Source organism: Oncorhynchus clarkii, chromosome 27, assembly GCF_045791955.1.
Source record: "Oncorhynchus clarkii lewisi isolate Uvic-CL-2024 chromosome 27, UVic_Ocla_1.0, whole genome shotgun sequence".
In the NCBI taxonomy this organism is placed as follows: domain Eukaryota; kingdom Metazoa; phylum Chordata; class Actinopteri; order Salmoniformes; family Salmonidae; genus Oncorhynchus; species Oncorhynchus clarkii.
In genome coordinates, this window is record NC_092173.1 from 19,721,933 (window position 1) to 19,744,128 (window position 22,196).

The 22,196-nt window shown below is 39.9% G+C and overlaps 1 protein-coding gene across 1 annotated transcript; it reads right to left on the reverse strand.

Moving 5' to 3' along the window:
* Positions 1-12,289: 12,289 nt before the first annotated feature.
* Positions 12,290-20,507, reverse strand: LOC139385480 (3-monooxygenase/tryptophan 5-monooxygenase activation protein, gamma polypeptide 2). Its single transcript, XM_071130552.1, has 2 exons — positions 20,226-20,507; positions 12,290-16,219 (listed from the first exon to the last, which is right to left on the reverse strand). The coding sequence occupies exons 1-2, from the start codon at positions 20,310-20,312 to the stop codon at positions 15,560-15,562; spliced, it is 747 nt and encodes a 248-aa protein (XP_070986653.1). The 5' UTR covers positions 20,313-20,507; the 3' UTR covers positions 12,290-15,559.
* Between the last annotated feature and the right edge of the window lie 1,689 nt (positions 20,508-22,196).

The following is a 22,196-nucleotide window of genomic DNA, read 5'->3' on the forward strand; positions in this document are numbered from 1 at the left end:
AAAAGTAGGACTAAATGCTTTATTATCATATTTTTTTACTGTTCTACAAATTGAAGTGAGTGATATCACATCTAGAACTCCATCAAGATGTCAAATGGACTTCTGGAACATGTGTCAGAATAGCCTGACCACAGCTTTTAGGACAACATACAGATTTAAGAGTGAAAAACAAGTTATGTCGACACAAAGTCTGCATCGCGAGGAGCTAAAAAGTGGAGCTTATTCTGAATCATCTCAGCTGACATGAAAGTTATATAATATGACAATGTAAACACCTGAATAAGACAAAATACCTGTTTTCGGTTTGGCTTTTTTCATTGGTGCTTTTGAAATTCTGAAGTATATCACATAATTTTCAACAATATGGCCACGTATTTGTTCATATTGATAATCCCTCATGTCATAGCCCAGTAGGCTATTCAAATATGGCTCTCTGACACCATCCACATGTTTTTGTAAAAAAACAACTGGAATAACACTTGTATTATTGTGACAGGGTAGGAACCTGGGCCCAGATTCACAAAACCTTCTTAAGAGAAATGTCTTCTTAATACACCCACAAACTTAATCTGAAAGTTTCAGTATTGATTATTTTAAACCCAAAAACGTGTTTTAGAACAGTAATCGCAATAATAAATATGCTAACATGATTACCATTGCTAGCTAGCTAGCTAGCTAAATTGGTTGCCTAGAGATTACTGTTCTAAAACATGTTCTTGGGCTAAAATAATCAATACAGAAACTATTTTAGCTATCGTAGAATTTCCAATAACTGTAGTTCAAGAATCTACATTTCTTCTTAACTTTTTGCTTCAGGAGAAATAGCTCAAGAACATTTCCAAGAACCTTTTTGAAGAATAGCAACTTTGCTTAACTTTCTTCTTAAGTCTATAGTTATGTAGAAAATGGCAGTTAAGAAGACATTTCTTCTTAAGAACATTTTGTGAATCTGGGCCCCTCTGAATGGGCCGCTGGGACCTTAATTAGGATGGGACAGGTCGAAAGTATCAAAGCTCCCCTATGATGTGTTTAGGTAAGAGATTTTGTACCTGAAGTTGATGGAGACTGTGTCTGAGAACCATGCTGTTTTGAAGAAATGTTTGGGGTGTGTGCAATCTACTAAGGTATGTGTCTACTTTGATTTTCAGTGTTTGTTTATTCAAAATTGAAAGACATATAGTCATAGGCCTTATGTTCAATGTCCCTGTTTCTTTGTAAATATACCACTAGATGGCACCCTTCTGTCTAACTGTATCTTTTGTGCCTCTGGACAGTTTTTTTCTCCATTGTTCTTCATACAGAGGCTACATTAGGCTTGCTTCAGACATATTATAGTGTATTTCTGTAGAATGATCTAATACCACTTGCCAACGACCACAATGAAACATCATGCCATTTGTCCCATGCTTTTTTTCTTTCAACGGTCAGGGAACACCTTGATGTCACACAATGCATGTAAAGGTGTGTCCACTCTTGATAAGAAAGAGGTGCACATATGAAGTCCATACGTCACTGTCATGCACTCCTCAGCAAGAAGAGGTAAAACATAGGTGTGTTTATGCTGTGTACTATAGAGCCATTTATCTCAAGGGGCTGTCATACTAGTCATATGTGTTATGATAGGGGATTTGGATTGACACACAGTCCCTTTATCTAAAATGAACACTCCAGGGGTTAAGTTTCCCTATATTGAAGTGAGTGACTTACTGCACAGGTGTTAGGGGTACCTGCTAAATGCACAGCCTCCATGTGAGCTGTAACAAAATTAAAAAAAAGGCATGTTCATTAATTTATTGAAACATGCACATCAGTTTGGACCATGTTTAATCATTTTTCACATTAGTTGGCTTTTTTGTGATTGGTTTGTTTTCCCATTGATGTACATGGCACTCCTCGAAATCCACAGTGTAATGTTTCTGAGCAAAGGTTACTGTGGAAACAGTTGCCAAGCAACAGCACAGTAGTGCTCTGTTTTTGATCGGACCACACCTTAGAAATAGAATGCATAAAACTGGCTTGTTTCTCCACACTATATATAAAAATACAATGGTCTACTGATAGAGGTACAATTCAGTTGACAATTGATTGTTGTGATTCCTTACATAAAATAGGCTACACAGGAAACAGAAAATGTGTTGTTTTGTAACTGATTTTAAAAAACAAGCTCCCTAATCACGTATGAAGTACATACCTGTGTATTGTAGATCACACCTCCCCTTTGTGCTCCAGAGACCACAACAGCAACAGGCTGAGCCAGCCAGGCCAATGCAAAGGCCCAGCGGGACTCCCCCGGACCAGCTAAAGCCACTACAGCTGTTACAACCCAGTCAGCACCATCATGGGCTTGGTTTTCTCAGACTCCATTTCCCATCCCCAACTCTGTCAGTCTGTTCTCAGTCACTCAAGACTCCATCATGCTAGCAGTCATGTTGCCCATGTCTCTTTCTCTCTGAGCTTCATATAACTGACTGGTTTGCAAAACCTGGCCTAGACACACGTTAAGGTCCAGGTTGATTTTCACACAAAGATCATGCTGGTGTCACTGACATGCAATCAAGTCCTAAACCAACAAATTAAATCATCACTTTCAGAACTGCCACTGCGGCAGAGAGCTCATTTCTCGGCTATACTCCTTGGTAGACTGTTTTCACTGTTCCTCTTTTCATGATTCTTAATAAAAAAAATTAAACTCAATGCGAATAACTGCAGATTACACAGACAGTCTTCTCAAAGTATCTGTTTTCATTTGCAAGGTCTTGACAAATCTTCACAGCTGTTTACTGTCTCTGTTGGGTGTGCTCTGTCTCTCTCTGTGTGTGGATACTAACCAACCAGAACCAACAATAGATAGCAAAACAGGAAATACACAATTACACGTTTCAATCAAAGAGTGCATGATTCACATGATCAAAAAGTGCAACAACAGGAAATAAAATGACTTTTTGCAATGCTCAAGCCAAGCTTTTGTTGCTACCGCTGATTTTTGTAGTGTAATCCTATGGGCGTGTTTGTTGTAGCTTTTGTACCATGAGGTCTGTGCAGTAGGTACTGTATGTTATTTAGGTTTGTGCTATGTGGGCTCTCAGTATGTCACACCCAGCAGAGGGAGATTACCTCTAATGTCCATAGTCCTGATACTTGTCATTTTTCCCAGGGTGGGTGTTGGGTACAGTATATCTCATATATGTCTTTGGACACATGATCTTGTCTTTGTTTCCTAACAGTCCAAGAAAATAGTTTAAATCATGTCCCTTTCACTATGCTCCGGGAGCCAAACTTTGACCCCTTCCACAACTGGCACCACGGCTCATGGCTCTTCGACCAGTCCTTCGGGATGCCCCAGATCCCAGACAAGTGATCCCACTGGCCAGGCTCCCACTGGCCCGGCTACATGTGCCCCCCAGGCTCCTCTGTGGATGTAGGCTTCTACTTCTACTGCCTAATGGGCAACCCCTACTTCTACTGCCTAATGGGCAAGCCCAGTACATACGGTCACTGTGGGGACGACGTCGTCAATGCACTTATTGATGAAGCCAATGACTTAGGTGGTATGCTCCTCAATGCCATTGGATGAATCCCTGAACATATTCCAGTCTGTGCCAGCACAACAGTCCTGTAGCGTAGCATCCGCGTCACCTGACCACTTCCTTAATGAGCGAGTCACTGGTACTTCCTAAATTTGTTTTTGATTGTAAGCAGGAATCAGGAGGATAGAATTATGGTCAAATTTGCCAAATGGAGGGCGAGGGAGAGCTTTGTATGCGTTTCTGTGTGTGGAGTAAAGGGGGTCTAGAGTTTTTTTTCCCTCTGGTTGCACATGTGACATGCTGGTAGAAATGAGGTAAACAGATTTAAGTTTGCCTGCAGGAGTGCCCCTTCTGCGTGAGCATTTTCTTGTTTTCTTATGGCCTTATACAGCTGGATGAGTGCGGTCTTAGTGCCAGCATCGGTTTGTGGTGGTAAGTAGACAGCTACGAATAATATAGATGAACTCTCGTGGTAGATAGTGTGGTCTACAGCTTATCATAAGGTACTCTACCTCAGGCGAGCAATACCTCGAGACGTCTTTAATATTAAACATTGCGCACCAGCTGTTATTGACAAATAGACACACACCTTCGCCCCTCGTCTTACCAGACGTAGCTTCTCTGTCCTGCCGATGCATGGAAAATCCCACCAGCTCTATATGATCCTTGTCGTCGTTCAGTTTATGTTTGGATCTTTCTTGTATAACAAAACAAATAAAAATGTTGCTTACCTACTGGTAGACGAAGATAAATATTACATTTATTAGTCACGTACAGTACTGCAGCTTATAGTTAAGGGTCAATGCCAAATCTTTGTCGGTAAACATTGTATCCCAGAGCAGCTTCAGGAGGGAGTCAAGCCTTTCAAAATAACAACCCAGTACCCATACAATATACTACAGCCAGGTGCACTCTAAAGCATAAACTGTAGACTTAACTCAATCTGTGCACAGAGAGTCATACACACACTGTACACACCGAAGATACACTCCTAACCCCAATGTGTCTGTAATATCAATAGGAAAGCACGAAGAGAGAAGAGATGAAACTTCACCAGGAAGTCCACGTGAGCACAAAGCAGAACATTTCAATAGTTATAAATCCTTAAAGCTAAAGTAACATCCCTTGGGTGTTGATTGCAATGATACGTCCAAAATGGCACACTATTCCTTATATAGAGCACAAATTTTGACCAGAGTCCTTTAGGTCTTGGTCAAAAGAAGCACACTACAGTATAGAGGGAATAGGATGCAATTTGGGGTGCTGATATTGACAATAATAACTTCTGTCACATGAGAGTACTCTCCTCTGATACAAACTTGTTCTGTCTCCTGGCTGCAGTATTCTCCCGGTGTGGACTCTGAGAAGGTGATCTCCTCTCTCTCTCTCCAAAGGGTGTGCTCAGCGTCAAGGTCCCACTGCCCATGCCAGCTGTCCAGGAAGGAGGGCTCTCCATGGCCATCAGCAAGAGGTAAACTCCCCATGAGTAAACTCCCCATGAGTAAGCTTCCAACATTGTGTAATTTTGCAGGCACCAGTTCTCAAGTGCAATTCATGGCTAATACTTGACATCTTCTGCAGTGGCTTGTATTTTATACCTTAACTTGCATTGTTAGTGTCACTTCTTATAGTTACTGTCAATCAAGTCATTGAATGGCCTGTTTCGGTAAAATTGTATTTTGATATATTTCATTGGTCCTGTAGCTCCAACCCTTTCTCTATTCTCTATTCTCTTGAAAAACTGACAGGAGAACTGACAGACATCTGATATGTTATTTTTAATTAACAGGGATGATGTTTGGGACTAGCGACTAATAGCTAACAACCAATCATGGCAAGAAGAGTCAAGCATACAGATCTTCTGCAGTAGATATTGGTCAACTGGAGATAAGCGCTTACAGACTATTAGTAACATTTCAACTAACTATCTACTAACCCTAACCTTAACTTTTATCCTAACCCTAAACTTAATCCTTACCCTTACGCTAGCCCTAACTCAAACTCTTACCCAAACCCTTATTCTAAACCTTACCCCAACCCCACTGTAACCTTAGAAAGCAGTTGCTTATCAACAAATAGTTTGTAGATAGCATGATCATCTGTAGAGCATCTACGGATGGACTATCCAAAGAAAGTGTGACCATGTAAATGACCATGTATGTACACTTGATGCTGAATGAAAGTGAGTTGGGAGATACGTTTCTACCTGGAAATCATTATTTCTGCAGTCTCATGTTTCAATCTTCTGATTTCAAATATGTATACTGTACAGTGCTTTTTAAAATGTATTTTCAATATAGTAGACATTTCCAGTGAAGAGGGGCGGCTAAGGAGAGTTCTCTATGCTGTTTTACTCATGGGAGGTTTCTTAAAAAACTTCAGCTGAAAATTCTGGTTATTTTGATAAATAATACACAGCAAAGTCTATAAATGTTCATATGAATTAATAATACATTTTGTCATTCATACTATTTGTCTTTATTTTGCCTTGTTGAAGAATACATACAGTACCAGTCAAAGGTTTGGACACACCTACTCATTCCAGGGTTTTTCTTTGTTTTTTACTATTTTCTAGATAATAGAAGACATAATAGTGAAGACATCAAAACTATGAAATAACACAAGAGTGTGCAAAGCTGTCATCAAGGCAATGTAGAAAATAGTAAAAAATAAAGAAAAACCCTTGAATGAGTAGGTATGTCCAAACCTTCGAGTGGTACTGTATATTCCATGGCCAAATGAACCAGACAAATCTGAGTAAGAGGAAATGAACCCTCAAAACAGATAATCAAATCTTGAAGTTTGATAAATCTTCTTAAGGATCGGACCCATTATTTAAGTTTTTACCTAAAATGACATACCCAAATCTAACTGCCTGTAGCTCAGGCCCTGAAGCAAAGATATGAATATTCTTGGTACCATTTGAAAGGAACCACTTTGAAGTTTGTGGAAATGTGAAAGGAATGTAGGAGAATATAACACATTAGATCTGGTAAAAGATAATACAAAGAAAAAAACAACAGTTGTTTTGTATGTTTTTTGTACCATCATCTTTGAAATGCAAGAGAAAGGCCATAACTTATTATTCCAGCCCGGGTGCGATTTAGATTTGGGCCACTAGATAGCAGCAGTGTACGTGCAAGGTTTTAGGCTGATCCAATGAACCATTGCATTTCTGTTCAAAAGGTTTGATCAAGACTGCCCAAATCACTGTATTTTAAGAATGTGAAATGTCAGAATAATAGTAGAGATAATTATTTATTTCAGCTTTAATCTCTTTCATCACATTCCCAGTGGGTCAGAAGTTTACATACACTCAATTCGTATTTGGTAGCATTGCCTTTAAATTGTTTAACTTGGGTCAAATGTTTCAGGTAGCCTTCCCCAAGCTTCCCACAATAAGTTGGGTGAATTTTGGTCCATTCCTCTTGACAGAGCTGGTGTAACTGAGTCAGGTTTGTAGGCCTCCTTGCTCGCACATGCTTTTTCAGTTCTGCCCACACATTTTCTATAGGACTGAGGTCAGGGCTTTGTGATGGCCACTCCAATACCTTGACTTTGTTGTCCTTAAGCAATTCTGCCACAACTTTGGAAGTATGCTTGGGGTCATTGTCCATTTGGAAGACCCTTGCAACCAAGCTTTAACTTCCTGACTGATGTCTTGAGATGTTGCTTCAGTATATTCACAGAATTTTCCTCCTTATGAAGCCATCTATTATGTGAAGTGCACCAGTCCCTCCTGCAGCAAAGCACCCCCACATCATGATGCTGCCACCCCCATGCTTCATGGTTGGGATGGTGTTCTTCGGCTTGCAAGCCTCACCCTTTTTCCTCCAAACAGAAGGATGGTCATTATGGCCAAATAGTTATATTTCTGTTTCATCAGACCAGAGGACATTTCTCCAAAAGGTACGATCTTTTCCCCCATGTGCAGTGTCCCCAAACCGTAGTCTGGCTTTTTTTATGGCGGGTTTGGTTCAGTGGCTTCTTCCTTGCTGAGCGGCCTTTCAGGTTATGTCGTTATAGGACTTGTTTTACTGTGGAAATAGATACTTATGTACCTGTTTCCTCCAGCATCTTCACAAGGTCCTTTGCTGTTGTTCTGGGATTAATTTGCACCCTTCGCACCAAAGTATGTTCATCTCTAGGAGACAGAACGCGACTCCTTCCTGAGCGGTATGACGGCTGCGTGGTCTCAAGGTGTTTATACTTGCTTATTATTGTTTGTACAGATGAACGTGGTTCCTTCAGGGATTTGGAAATTGCTTCCAAGGATGAACCAGACTTGTGGTGGCCTACAATTCTTTTCTGAGGTCTTGGCTGATTTCTTTTAATTTTCCCATGATGTCAAGCAAAGAGGCACTGAGTTTGAAGGTAGGACTTGAAATACATCCATAGGTACACCTCCTATTGACTCAAATGATGTCAATTAGCCTATCAGAAGCTTCTAAAGCCATGAAATCATTTTCTGGGATTTTCCAAGCTGTTTAAAGGCACAGTCAACTTAGTGTATGTAAACTTCTGACCCACTTGAATTGTGATACAGTGAATTATAAGTTAAATAATCTGTCTGTAAACAATTGTTGGAAAAATTACTTGTGTCATTCACAAAGTAGATGTCCTAACCAACTTGCTAAAACTATAGTTTGTTAACAATACATTTGTGGAGTGGTTTAAAAACGAGTTTTAATGACTCCAACCTAAGTGTATGTAAGCTTCCGACTTCAACTCTATGTCTATGTCCTGGGACATGTTCTTGTTACTTACAACCTCATGCTAATTGCATTAGCCTACGTTAGCTCAACCGTCCCGCAGGGGACCAACCAATCCTGAAGAAGTTGGATTAGATTGAGAATACTGTCTGATAGAATGCCAGATTTTTAGCAGTTTCAAACATCTCAAGCAATAAGGTTTCCCATTCAACACCCTGCAAGATGTTGTTAAGTGTATCCCACATGGAACTATGAAGCTACTTTGTTTTGGTACTCCGAACTTACATAATACCTGTGTACTCGTAACTTTGGATCTCGTAATTTACTACATGTAAAAGATGCCGGAAGACAAGTAGATGCATTAGATCACCATGCATTTTGTTTTTCATGATCACCCCCCCCCCCCAACAAAAAAAAGAGAATGCCAGTGGAGCTCCAGAAATATCATCCTATTAAAAAGCTAGTAGTACTGTAGAAGCTGAGTACACAGACAGTTCTAATAATAGTACTCTCTGCCTGCAGCCTGTGAGTAGACACTGAGTAGACTGGGTACATCAATGTGACAGCCAACCATGGAGACTAGGCTACGGTGTAGTCAGTCCATTAGACATCAACATACTCTTGCATAACAAGCAAAAAACTCTGAGCCAAATTTAGCACACCATCTCCCTCTATTCCGACTAAGTTATGCAGGATCGCTTCAGATTCCACATTGGACGTAGCAGGCAAATGATGTAATATCACTGTAAGAATAGAATACGATAGCATTGGGCCTTCCGAGTTGCACAGTGGTCTAAGGCACTGCTTTGCAGTGCTAGAGGCGTCACTACAGACCCGGGTTCGATCCTGGGCTGTATCGAACCAGCAGTCCCATAGGGCGATGGACAATTGGCCCAGCGTCGCCCGGGTTAGGGGAGGGTTTAGCCGGGGGGCTTTACTTGGCTCTTCACGTTCTAGCGACTCCTTGTGGCGGGCCGGGCGCCTGCAGGCTGACTGCGGTTTTCAGTTGAACAGTGTTTCCTCTGACACAGTGGTGCGGCTGGCTTCCAGGTTAAGCAGGCCGGTGTTAAGAAGCGCGGTTTGGCGGGTCATGTTTCGGGAGACGCAAGACTCGACCTTCGCCTCCCGAGCCCGTTGGGGAGATGCAGCGATGAGACAAGATTGAAATTGTGGAGAAAAAGAGGGTAAAATACCGCAAAAAAGTGAAAAAAAATAGTACTCTAGCATGGTTCATTTTGTCAAAGACTGCAGTGCATGGTTCAGATGGTTCAGATGGTGCCCATTAGGTTTCCTCTATATATACACACAGCTGTTTGTCAGGGATGAATGAAAACAGAAACATGTATTGTCTTGAATTAAGTTTATATACACTACTCTTAAAAAGTTTGGGGTCACTTAGAAATGTCCTTGTTTTTTAAAGAAAAGCTAATTTTTTGTCCATTAAAATAACATCAAATTGATCAGAAATACAGTGTAGACATTGTTAATGTTGTAAATGACTATTGTAGCTGGAAACTGACAATTTTTTTATGGAATATCTACATAGGCTTACAGAGGCCCATTATCAGCAACCATCACTCCTGTGTTCCAATGGCATGTTGTGTTAGCTAATCCAAGTTTATAATTTTAAAAGGCTAATTGATCATTAGAAAAACCTTTTGCAATTATGTTAGCACAGCTGAAAATTGTTGTGCTCATTAAAGAAGCAGCAAAACTGGCCTTCTTTAGACTAGTTGAGTAGCATTTGTGGATTTGATTACAAAGGACTTTCTTCTGAAATTCGTCAGTCTATTCTTGTTCTGGGAAATGAAGGCTATTCCAAGCAAGAAATTGACAATAAACTGAGGATCTTGTACAACGTTGTGTACTACTCCCTTCACAGAACAGTGCCAACTGGCTCTAACCAGAATAGAAAGAGGAGTGGGAGGCCCCGGTGCACAACTGAGCAAGAGGACAAGTACATTAGACTGTCTAGTTTGAGAAACAACCTCTACTGGCAGCTTCATTAAATAGTACCCGCAAACACCAGTCTCAACGTCAACAGTGAAGAGGCGACTCCGGGATGCTGGCCTTCTTGGTTGTCGGTTTTAACTCAGTGGGCTGCTTTAAAACCCCAGACCTCATTATGACACTTTGACCAGAGATAGAACACTGACCTCACATCCTCTTAATGGTTTATAACTATGTTTTCTGTTATTTAATCATTTGTAAATGCAATATAAACCATTTAAAGTGTTACCATGTGAATAGAGCCCATAGAATAGGTTTGACATGATTTATCAGTGATTTATACATAGAGAGAACATATCTGGTTAACTTGATTATACTATAGTATCGTTGTTGCCTGCTGTCTAGTCTATGTTGTCACAATCCAGGAAGTCATCAGATGCTTAGAAGGTCGGAAAAAAGGACCAATGTTAGCAGATAAATCATTTTGTCATTGTTTTATAGATACTTTCAAAATCTATTGGACACCGTATGAATGTTGGTCTTGTCGTCCTTGGTGCAGATAATGTAGTGCACTACAACACAGCATGGGGGACAGGTTGATGCTGCTGAATTCTAATGCTTCCTCTGCTGCTTGAGCTTTCATATTTTTTTGCAGAATGCTATAGGTGTCTGAACAGTGCAGCAAGGAACTGGGGCTAATAACAGGAGGCTTATTATAGCCCTAGCAACAGGAACGAGATTGGTGGCTGCGCAGGGTGAGCCTATCAGCTATTGGCTGGCAAGGGAGACCATTCCAAAAACAGAAATTCATCTAATGAAAGCTTCAGTACAGCAGGCTGCAGCAAGAGACTGCAGTCTAGGGTTTGGGGATCCAACAGCTTACCTTTTCATCTTATCAGTCATTGTGGGGTTCTGTTTCCGGATTGCAATAAACAGATGTGCATGAATAATTTGTGTGTGTGTGTGTGCGTGCGTGTATGTGAAACTACTGTCGGGGAATGGCAGATATCATTGGCTTACAGCATCCACATGACAGAGATTTATTGTCCAACAAGCATATCAGTTTCTTTCAAATGATGTTAATGAAATGTATGTTTTGAGTAAGAACACTATATTTCACCCATAGGAAGAGAGTACAGTATATGTGGTTCTCTATTGGTATAGCCTAGAAGTATGCATTTGATCCATATTGTGATTTTATAGATGATGATGTGCAAAGCACCTTATCTCTCTCTCTCTCCCACTCTCACTCTTTCTCTCATACACACACTCACATACTCATGCACACATACAGATACATACAAACCTGTTTGAACTATGACCTCTGACCCAGCATCTCTGACCCAGCACATGCAAAGCAAAAAAGTGTTTCATTTGAGAGCACAGTGTCCCAAATTGGTTTCTCTGTCACACTGTCCAATGGTGCACTATACTCATTTTTAAAATGTCTATGGTGCACTACACTCCCCCTTCTAATATGTAGATGGTGCACTACACTCTCCCTTCTAATATGTAGATGGTGCACTACACTCTCCCTTCTAATATGTAGATGGTGCACTACACTCTCCCTTCTAATATGTAGATGGTGCACTATGCTCTCCCTTCTAATATGTAGATGGTGCACTACACTCTTCCTTCTAATATGTAGATGGTGCACTACACTCTTCCTTCTAATATGTAGATGGTGCACTCCACTCTCCCTTCTAATATGTAGATGGTGCACTACACTCTCCCTTCTAATATGTAGATGGTGCACTACGCTCTCCCTTCTAATATGTAGATGGTGCACTACACTCTTCCTTCTAATATGTAGATGGTGCACTACACTCTCCCTTCTAATATGTAGATGGTGCACTACGCTCTCCCTTCTAATACGTAGATGGTGCACTACACTCTCCCTTCTAATATGTAGATGGTGCACTACGCTCTCCCTTCTAATATGTAGATGGTGCACTACACTCTCATTTTTTAAATGTCTATGGTGCACTACACTCTCCTTTTTTAAATGTCTATGGTGCACTACACTCTCCTTTTTTAAATGTCTATGAGTAAAATACTGGAAACATTGTAGCACTGAGTGAAATACTGGAGAGGGCAGGAAACATTGTAGCACTGAGTTTATAGGATGAAGTATAGTGAATGAGCTGGTAGTTCAGAATGACAATAATAAATATCTACTGTAATAAATAATGTATACTGTATATACTGGCAAAAAAATAGCTTGAATGAGCAACAGATAGCAACGACATTTCCTAAAAACACACTATACATGATTCATTAAACCCATTTTAATAGTAATCGATTTGTTGATAAGATTGTGTGCCTTCAGTCTACATTTGTTCTGTTGTATAGCCATGGTACCAACCCTTTACTTGATTCAATTGAAGTTGAATTCCATTTCAGAGAAAAGAGAGCATACATGTTACAGTACTGTTCAACCTAAATGCACAGACACAAGGATCTGTGTCAAACAAAATTACAGTTAAATAAATAAACACAAACAAAATAGCAAAAAAAACTAAATTAAATCAAACATTACTGTATATCAAAACAATGAATGAAATGTTCTTAGTGTATGAACCATCCCTTCTGATGTGTCCAAAAAACGAAACTAAACAAATGATAAGAGTTTAAAGTTTCTATGCGATGCAAAGTCATCTGAATCGTTCACTCTCGCTACCTGCGTTGACATACCGACGGAAAAAGTAACATACAGTGTTCAAAAGTCGCCTTGTGACCCAGAAGGGACTATGTGCGTTAACTAAGTACCAGGTTTAATTACATGTGTTAACTGTACTTACTAAATGACATGTGTTAACTGTTCTGAGATTAGCATGGCAAAAATGGAAGGTATAACAGTGTCTCTCTGTTGATGGCACTAAATGAATGGCATAAAGTAACACCGTAGGCTTATAAATATCTAAATCTGACACACCTCAAGGTGTTTGGGTTTGCCAGGGCAAGTGATAATATCTGACACCAAAAAATACAATTTGCTGAGTTTTAGCCCATTACGATCAGGATAATACATCTAATAAAATCTAGAGAGCCTATAGCAGCAAGATAGAGAACCACATCCTCAGCAATATATATTTGGATACATGGTTAGCTCAGAGGATGTGAGATGTACAGAGTGGGTTAAAGACTATAGGTGGCTTCCCAAATGACACCATATTACCTATAGTGCATTACTTTTGACCAAGACCAATAGGGCTCTGGTAGGGCTCAAAAGTAGTGCAATATATAGGGAATAGGGTGGCATTTGTGACGCTGTTAAAGTCCTAGATCCTTTAGATCCATTATTTTTGTTGTGGTGGAAATCATTCAGTTGGGACATTCAGCCCTCGGTGGTAAATAACGTTAACAGTGTATGACAAATGACTCTCCCTGTTTGCTTCAACCTGAAGTCCTAAACGCCAGCTATTATTGGACTAGCGTTTGCATTACATTGCATGAGCAGACATGTGCACTCACTGCACTGGTGTCATACAAGTTTGCGTAGATCTAAAAGCGCGAGTGGGTTTTTAGTGTGTCCTTGTGATTCTCTGTTTGCATACATGGTTATTGAGGATGCCTATGGAGTATGCTGAATCAACTATTTGAAGTGGCAAAGGAGGCACACAAGAATAGCATACTAGCAGCACACAAGAGGTTACAACATTCTATCTTAAATACTTTTCTTTAAAAAGCAAAAGTTGACTTATTAGTGACATCACAACAATACACTCGACCACCATGGAAATGGTGCATTTATCATTTTGTCATATTCTTTTTTTATTGTCATAGTTAGCTCGTTTCTTGTGCAACTGCTACATAATGACTCACATTCAAGATATTTGTCACTCAGGAACAGCTAAAAGGTATAAAAACAAACAAAAAATGTATACTGTCAGAAATAAATTGTGGTCCATGTTGTGAATTCATAACAGAAACACAGATTCTGAAAACTTCACCATTGTTCAAACTGGTTAATAACATGACAAAATAAGTACTCAAATATAGTTCAAAGAACAAAGTATTTGTTTTACAATGCCATTATTATAATTTAATGTGACAAAGCCATTATTATAATTTAATGTTACAAACACCAGCTGGTAAGATTAAGCAATCACTGGTGTTTTTTCCACTTTTTTTCTTCCATTAACAAATTAAATACACATATTGCATGCCACTATAGCAATGCTCATAACATATACATTTTTACGATCACCGTTTTGGTATAGCAAATATAAACAAAATAAGAATAAGTTATAAATAAGAAATAATCAGACAAAGCCTATGTTTTCTCAATCTTATGAATACTTAACACCCACAGTATAAGTTAATAAAGTCAAGCTACTGTATGTTTCAATACATCACCAGCATGCACAATACTGAATAATCGATATTATTGTAGTAATCATCTTACACTGAAGAAACAGTATAGTAGGCAAGTGCATTTAATAAAACAAACACAGAAGTAAACCACAAACTCTGCAGCTGCTTTAAGATCATGTTTCTGTTTTAACCTGTCTCTGCCTTTAGATAGACTCTATTGGAGGTAAAGCTATGGTTCCAGTATCATATTTAGAGCAGTCAGAGGACAGTCACATTGGATTTCATGCCAAATTCTCCTAAAACTAGAAGTCATGTAAAAGAGGAAATTGATAAGTATTTTCTCCTTACCTCATTGCCATCATTGGCATTAACTTTACAATAAACATCTAACCTTTACAAAACATCTGCATTGTACTTTTTGTAGTTGATTTGGTCAGATTAATACTTTTAGCTTTCCTGCACTCCCTTCAAGAGTGAGTGATATTATATATCATAATGGCTAGAAACTCGTGATGTAGGACCACAGATCATAGAAACGCGCAGTTTCACATATGTGGACACTGGTTTGGTGCTGGAGATAATGAATATGAGGTTGAAAAGTGGCCGAGTTGACCTTTAAACTAGTACTGGAACCATTGCAAGCTATTTTTGTGAGGCACTCTCACTCAAGTGTTTTTTTTCTCTTCCTCAAGTGTCTGCATCTCTATCATGCATAAACCTAACTAAGCAGCTTCCCTTGGTACAACGACACCAGTCCTTATGCCAGTGTGAGGCTGCCAAACCAATCCAACAACGACCACTTCAGGCGGATTGACTGACATTTCAGTGGTTTTGGCAAACGTCAAAGAGAAAATCAAGATGGCAGCCCTTTCAACCATTCATATATATTTCTATATATATTAAACTAAGATGTAACCTCCCCTCTCACCTTTCTTCTGATTCTTTTCTTTTAACACATGGAAAAATAAAGAACTGCTGCGGTACGATCATCAGCAAAAGCGCCTACCAAAGCCCACTGGCCCTTCATTATATATTTTTTCTAAGTGTGGTTTATTAATCTTTGTTACCCTCCCCTCCTTCATCATCCTGCTGGTCACTTGTCCACAGTGTTAAGTTGTCTCGGAGCAGCTGCATGATGAGAGTTGAGTCTTTGTAGGAGTCCTCGTTCAGGGTGTCCAGCTCAGCAATAGCGTCATCGAAGGCGGTCTTGGCCAGATGACAGGCCTGCTCAGGGGCATTCTGGATCTCGTAGTAAAACACAGAGTAGTTGAGAGCCAAGCCGAGGCGGATGGGGTGGGTGGGCTGCATGTGCTCTTTGCTGATCTCATGGGCCTCGTTGTAAGCCTTCTCTGATGACTCGATGACGGTGGCCCTCTTCTCGCCCGTGGCCACCTCAGCCAGGTAGCGGTAGTAGTCGCCCTTCATCTTCAGGTAAAACACCTTGCTCTCGTGCTGCGTCTCGTTGCAGTTCTTGATCAGGTAGTTATCCAGCAGGTTGAGCACGTCCTGACACACAGCCTCCAGCTCCTTCTCAATCTTCTCTCTGTAGGCCCGAACCATCTCAATCTTTTTCTCATTTCCATCTGCAGAGGTCTTCTGCTCGATGCTAGAGATCACCCTCCAAGAGGAACGGCGGGCCCCCACCACATTCTTATAGGCCACAGACAGGAGGTTCCTCTCCTCGTTAGATAGGGCCTCATTCAGCTCTGTTACCTGAGGAGGGGACAGAGCAGTGGTCATAAATGCACTATCTGGGCAGTGATTTAGGAAGCTGTATAAGACAGCAAATAAACCCCTATATTATGCATTCATGAATGTAAACAGTTATCTTTCAACAATATCACGTACAGGTGTGGTTTTACAGGAAATCATATCAGAGCATTTACTGTACTCTATGTCACAACCATATACAGTATCATACCTATAATATCTACTGTACAGTATGTTGTTCTTGGGAATGAGCAAGATTCAACTCATCATGTGCAATTCCCAGTTTCCATGGCAATCAGCCCATTATGTGCACCAGTAGCTCCAGCTGTCATGTGGACAGCTAATGCTAGCAAGTGGAGAACCATATTCAAGATAGTGAGAGAGAGTGGGGGTTGGGACTGGAGAGGGGGCAGAGGATTGGAGGTAGCTATGTTCCCACGAGGAATCCAGGGGCAGCTGCAGTGTAAGTGTAGACGGTCAGTTGATCATCGCTCAGGCAGTTCATGTGTCTCCCTGACCTTCTCCTCTGCTTTAAACTGACCTTTTCATCTGTCTGAAACCCCATGTAATGCTGTCACCCAGGACATGCTTTTCACCTACTACCTGACTCTATACGTACAGGGTAGGACGTAACATGTTAATTAATCCCAGGAATGTCAAATAGTGTACTGTAAAAAGCACAATGGATAAGTAACCTTTGAACTTTTAACGTTGTAAAACCTGACTTGGTCTAAATGCTACACCTCATTCCACTAACCTACAAGGTATTTAGTGGCTCTGACTGAAAGACATTGGGTAGCAAATTACAATAAGTAACCAAAAATATTCTCAACAGTTTAACCCACACACAAATGTCATATACAGTATTTTCCCTGGGTCATTCCACAAATTCGGTGCCTTTTGAGATGTGTAACCTGGTGGAAAAAAATATTTTGATTTCACATACATTCTGTCATAAAGAGCGCATGTTTAACTTAATAAAATTGTTGAACTTAATAAATGAAGGAGCACTTGAATGCACGTATATGTGTTTCATTGTTAAAACATTTATAGTCTGTATATCTAATGGTAACAGGGTTGACGTGCTATGCTCAACCCACTCTGTTTCCCCCACAAAACACTAGAAAATGGCCAAAATGAGTAGAGCCAGCTCATCTGCTTTTAAACTATGATTTGACTATTAGATGTTCAATGTTTATTTAATTTTGTATTTTCTCTTTAATTCTGCATTGTTGGAAAAGGACCCGTAAGTAGCATTTCACTGTCAGTCTACCTCATTTGTTTCTTTTGAAAACATTTATTTTAATTTGAAATTGAATATTTTCACCATATTAAAATGAGAGTTTTATACCTGAAAATGATTCACTATTCACATGAAATAAAGAATAATATTCAGAAATTACTTTTTCAAAACAACAAAATATCTAGGGCTTTAGAATGATGGTGAAATTCTGAAGTGAAATGTTTTAAAGTCATCCTGGAAGTCACAGAGGGTGAATTATCCATGTGGTCTATATTAAAGGGCACTTAATTTAATATTACAGGCTTTTAAAATGCAATATTGGTGCATAATTTCTACTTAAAATATCAAAGGGATGCAAAAGACACTCATTTTGTGGAATGACCCCCCTATCTTGAATATCACATTAAGAGCAACTGTAAAGACCTGAGACGCTTCCAGTCCACTTCCAGATAACCTTACATCGATAAAACAAGTTTTTTTTTTTATCTCCATCTAAATCAATATCGGCTAAATAATTAGATTATCTAGATTATAACTATAAGAGGGAAGATGCAGACAGCACAAGGCTACAGTATAAATACAGCTACAGAGGAAATACAGCTTAATGGGTGGCCCATTCTAGCAAAGTCCTCTCTCTCATTGAGAAGCTAATATTTCTCTTTTCTGGTGAGCTGATGTGACATTCCCCTCCCAGCCTGATAGAGGAGCAAAAAGAATGCGGCTGATAGGTGACGTCACAGCCACCGTGTACATGGATGACAGAATGCTTCTAAGCAGGCGTTTTTCCTTTCCAGCTTTCAATGCAAGAACACACAATTGACAGCTCAAATGCCATGGTATTACTAAACAAATGTTCAATTACTATCTGATTGTTAGTCCATCTTGATGGATATGTAAGAAACATAAATGCCAGAGAATGCAAAAGACTACAAGTGATGTTGGAAAAGCCCATCTTATGCATTACTTGTCAGTGAATCATCATTGTACCAAAATGCTGATGTCAGTCAATATAAATAAAGCCTACCATACTGATCTGAATACCTAATTGCCAGCCCAAACAATTATTGACGGGCTGGGTTCAAATCTGTCACGACTATCCTGAACACATTATGCTACTGTAAATACATTACATAATAAAATAAAACAAATGCCATTTAACGCATTCACTGACAAAGCAGCACTGCTTATAATTGCATCTTACTGCATTGATGCATTAACTTCTGCAAACATGTATGCAGAATAATATTGTACTGTACTGTACTGGTCAAGGTGAAATCAGAACATAAAATCATACCTCTCATTGCTTTTTCCTGCCATCAAATGAACCCTGGCTGCAGTGGCAAGGGATTTCCCAATGGAGAGGGGAACGAGTACACACCCCTACACTGCAAAAAGGCCCAGTTATGACTGCATGGACTGACCCAGCATATTGCTTAAAGGGAAAGGAATCCCACATGCACACATCACTAAAATGCCATCGCGTGCAACCAGAAATCTGCAGGAGAAATAGATCTAAATTACGCAGCCGATGAGACAGAAAGTGTAACTAGGTAATAATAATAATGGTTAAGATGTCAGGAGGGGACTGGGCATTTAGGTTTAGGGCCTAATGACAATGCATTTTTCACACAGTGTGAGACCTGTATCAATAAACCAAACAATAATGTAAATTTCATTAAATTGCTTTAAAGAACACACAGCTTCACCCTATCCATATCCAGACATACAGTATGTCTAGAGAGGCAACTGCACACGTTGACAGTGACACACAATGCGACATACAGGTGCAATGCAGAATGATAATGTGATCAAGTAACTTAATGTAGCTCAACTACGGATAACAAAAGGACCAATATCCAATCTGATCATTGACTCACTGCAATACGACAAAATACAGAACATTCTAGAGAAAATTATGCTGCCTCCTACATTTGTTTTGTGTAAAGAGCTGGAAACTGAATAACCATTTATGCAGGAATAGATGCTCATTCAGAGAACATCTGTAGCCTCTATTAACAGACACATATATATATTCAATAGAGGACAGATTTAACTCAAAAATATACTTTAAAAAAAATTATATTATTACTAGGCAATTATATAATTAAATATAGATATTACAGGGAGAATCGATCAATATTCGAGCAACCTCACATGGCACAATCCTAAAGACCAATTCTGAATTTAACAAATCACATGGGGAATTAAGTCCCACTGGGCATACATTAAATCAACGTTGTTTCTACGTAATTTCAATGAAATTATTATTATCACGTTTGACAGAGAAATCAATGTTATTTGGTGCCTCTGAATACATTTCGTGGTAATATCACTCCACTGCATTTATTTTAAAGACACGAAACTGGCACCGCCCAAACACCGCCCAAGGAGCGTTCAATAGCATACATTGATTGCCTTTCTTGAATGTTTCTTGAATGTTTGAGCTCCACATGTAGGCTATTCTAGTCGTTATAATTAAACAGTGATTGGGCCCTATGAAACAGACTTGATATTCTGAATGGTGTAGGCTAGTATTTCAATGCAGTATAGTGATGTCTAGGATTGCTGGCAAAACCTTTACATAATCTAATATCAAAATGTTAAATTTTTATACACATCACATCTCTAGGAATGGAATAAAATATCTAAATAGAGATCATTCATATTCATTAGAATGACATTGTAGAGAATTCAATGTTTCATTGAACACCAAATCATCAGTCCTTATTCGTAGGCTATTCACATGCAATCGTTTTGGAGACTTACCGATTTCATGGCAGCTGCCATGTCATCATATCTTTCAGCCTGTTCAGCCAGCCTGGCTTTCTGCACCAGCTGCTCGCGATCAACCATTTTAATATTTGGTTAGTGTGAACGATATTCTATAGGTTTTGGGATAAAATGATATGTCTACTACTTGCAATGCCGTGAAATTCTGTGCGAACTTAGGCTGCAGCTGTTCTGTGCAGTCTGTGCTAGTGCGGACGGGACACCCTTTCTCTTTCCTCACACTTTCCCCCGGCTGCGTCATCACTCAGAAAGGTGGGTGTCTTGCTACTGATGTAACAGTCCTTACATGGGAATCCAGAGGTACTGCATATCTGGGATGAGAGCGAATCAGATTTCCTGTTTCATTCCCACTAGGCAATCAATGAGGGAAATGTAGTCCAATAGGACTCCTTAGTGATTCTAAACCTAACCCTTACCCCAACCAATAACCAGCCATAACCTTATCCTTAAGTTCATGCCCACACCCTGGCTCAAGCATAACCATAATAACCCTAGTCATAACCCTAACCCTAGCTTCAACTCTACACCCCAGCCTAACCCTAAACCTACCACTACCTCTATCTAACACCTGTCACTGAACAAACCACTCACTGTTACCAATGCAAAGGGTGACCTCTCCTGGGAAGATAAGCTTCATACAACTATTTGGCATTACTAGTGTCACAACTTGATTGTGCTACCTGTTTCTTCTGAGAAAATCAGATACTATTGTTGCAACCCAACTGGAATTATCAGGTATCCTCCTTATTCATATTCAATGGGTGTGGAAAGTCCCAAATGCAACCCTATTCCCTATATAGTGCACTACTGTTGACCAAGTAGTGCACTATATCGCACTCAATGTCAGTGCATTTAAAGCACATTTCTGCAGGGAGATGGAGTGATGGAGAAGGGACCTCCTGCTTGCTGTACCTTAAGTCCAGCAGCACCAATACAATGAGTCAGTCAGAACACCCTCTGCTGGTACAGCATGGTACAAAGTCATGACTCAGTGCAAAGGATGGATGAATCATCACGGCCAGTGCTAACTCCTTGCATTTGCGAATCAGTAAGGGGTGAATCCCAACTTCCTATTGATGTTAATGCAGTGAAAATTCTACCTACGTGGAAGTTTAGGATTCACCCCTAAACTTCATGTATTTTAAATTTTTTGACATAGTTTCAGAGTACTATAGGTGCGGTTAGTATGCTTTTGTCAGTCACAAAGTCTCAATATTAGCTGGATAGGAGTCCTACATGTATTGTTGTATTGGGGACAATGGCGAACATGCATTCTGCAGAATCAGGACACTGTTGGTTCACACCTGGCTCCAGTTGGAGGGACAGATCAGCTAATTAGTAAAGATGTTCCAAGCTGATTAAGGTATCACAAACGTCAGATGATTATTTTCTGTCTCTCAGCCCTTCAATGTAGGACGACTGCAAAGGCACCAACGCTTCCCTTCTTTCTTCTCTCTGCCTGCCTTTCTCTCACTCTTTCTTTTTCGCACTCTCTTCTTTCTTTCTTTCTTTCTTTCTCACTCTCTCTTCTTTCTTTCTTTCTTTCTCTCACTCTCTCTTATTTATTTATTTATTTCTCTCACTCTCTCACTCTTCTTTTCTCCTCTCCTCTCCTCTCCTCTCCTCTCCTCTCCTCTCCTCTCCTCTCCTCTCCTCTCCTCTCCTCTCAATCACTGTTTCCACACTCTTCACCTTAGTTTCAACCCCTTCCATTTGTCAAGGCAGTGGTGAGAGAGATAATCTGTTGCTGACCTAAGTTCAGAAAAGGAAGTTGAGTTGAGTCTCAATATAAACTTAAAACCGTCTTGAGTCAATTTCTGTGCCCCTGCGGAAATCAAATCAGCATAATAAAAAAATCCCCATAAAAATCTGTCTGTTTAAGCTCAAGATATCTGTTTTTTTGCATGGGCTGCGTCTATGACCCCTCTATGGAAAGGTGAATCTCTC

Excerpts from the sequence above, each read along its gene's own strand:
- LOC139385480 (XM_071130552.1), bottom strand. The coding sequence starts at position 20,312 with ATGGTTGATCGCGAGCAGCTGGTGCAGAAAGCCAGGCTGGCTGAACAG. Across the intron at positions 16,220-20,225 it reads TGGCAGCTGCCATGAAATCG|GTAACAGAGCTGAATGAGGC; the intron begins GTAAGTCTCCAA and ends TCCCCTCCTCAG.